The sequence below is a fragment of the Antrostomus carolinensis genome, unplaced genomic scaffold (assembly GCF_000700745.2).
Source record: "Antrostomus carolinensis isolate BGI_N321 unplaced genomic scaffold, ASM70074v2 scaffold16584, whole genome shotgun sequence".
NCBI lineage: Eukaryota > Metazoa > Chordata > Aves > Caprimulgiformes > Caprimulgidae > Antrostomus > Antrostomus carolinensis.
In genome coordinates this window covers 30,623-30,989 of record NW_010311567.1, presented here as the reverse complement: position 1 = coordinate 30,989, position 367 = coordinate 30,623, and the positions used below count along the sequence as shown (strand labels likewise).

Below are 367 nucleotides of genomic sequence, written 5' to 3'. Positions count from 1 at the left end.
CCTCCGAGATCTATAAAGTCGAAATACAAAACCTTCCCAAATACATCGGGTTTAACGATGTGAAAAAGTTCCTTGCCAAATACGGACTCAATCCTCATAAGATAAAACTTTTCGGGAAGCAGACGTTCGCCTTCGTGACGTTTAAGAGCGAGGAGGAGAGGGACAAGGCCATGAAGGTTCTCCACGGGGTGCTGTGGAAGAGCCGCCACCTGAGCGTTAGGCTTGCCAAGCCGAAAGCCGACCCCATTGCCAAGAAAAGGAAGAAAGAAGAGGAGACGGAGCAGGGAGAGGTGAAGCGGCCGGCTCCCTCCAAAGCCAGCGGCGAGGAGCCTCTGAGCAAGCAGATAGCGGATGTGGTGACCCCGCT

The 367-nt window shown here is 53.4% G+C and overlaps 1 protein-coding gene across 1 annotated transcript in view; it reads left to right on the top strand.

Annotated features, from left to right (window-relative positions):
* Positions 1 to 8: 8 nt before the first annotated feature.
* The window catches only part of TRMT2A (tRNA methyltransferase 2A), a gene marked incomplete at its 5' end in the record, with an annotated part of 7,396 nt that continues 7,037 nt past the window's right edge, over positions 9 to 367 (top strand). The window contains 1 exon segment of the mRNA XM_010166774.2: positions 9 to 367. This exon segment is cut by the window's right edge and continues 14 nt beyond it. Within this exon segment, the coding sequence (XP_010165076.2) occupies positions 9 to 367 (359 nt within the window).